The 577-nt window shown below is 66.7% G+C and overlaps 1 protein-coding gene across 1 annotated transcript in view; it reads right to left on the reverse strand.

Moving 5' to 3' along the window:
• Window positions 1–577, reverse strand: part of KCNAB2 (potassium voltage-gated channel subfamily A regulatory beta subunit 2) — a 12,635-nt gene that overhangs the window by 4,584 nt on the left and 7,474 nt on the right. The window contains exon 2 of the mRNA XM_035900942.1: window positions 165–288. Within this exon, the coding sequence (XP_035756835.1) occupies window positions 165–288 (124 nt within the window). The remainder of the gene's footprint in view (window positions 1–164; window positions 289–577) is intronic.

Consider the following 577-nt stretch of genomic DNA (forward strand, 5'->3'; position numbering starts at 1 on the left):
CCGGCACGCAGCGGCCACGGTTGGCCCCGCCACGTGCAGCACAGCGCTCCCAGCACAGCCCAGTCACTGCCTGTCACGTCGGAGGAGAAAGAGAGAAAATAATTTGACAACTTCTGGGCTGCGACTCAGAACTGCCCCTGGGCCAGAGGAAAACCCTTTCCTGCCCTTCGCAAAGCTCGGCTGGAGCGGGCGAGCACCGTGGGACGGGGGCTGCCGCGGGGCTGCGGCAAAGCCCGGCACTTACCCAGGCCCAGGCAGGACACGCGCAGCCCAGACTTCCCGAGGTTCCTGGAAGACAGAGACCTGTTAGGAAAGCCGCCAGAGTGCCCCAAAACGCCATCTCATGCATCCGCGTGCCAGCGAGTCGCGGTGCCCCGTGTCGGTCCCCATCCCTGCCTGGGATGGTCCCGCAGTGAGGGGTCCCCCACTTTTTAGCCACCCCAAGCCGGGCACGCGCAGTGACGCTGTTCCCGCAGGCAAAATAATTGCCGTGCCCGGCGGGGAGAGGGAGGGCGGCAGCGGGCAGTGACCTGGTTAGAGTGGCTCCCGTGGCGAGGCCGGGGTGTTCGGCTCCCCC

The sequence above is a fragment of the Egretta garzetta genome, unplaced genomic scaffold, assembly GCF_000687185.1.
Source record: "Egretta garzetta isolate BGI_Z169 unplaced genomic scaffold, ASM68718v1 scaffold671, whole genome shotgun sequence".
Lineage (NCBI taxonomy): Eukaryota > Metazoa > Chordata > Aves > Pelecaniformes > Ardeidae > Egretta > Egretta garzetta.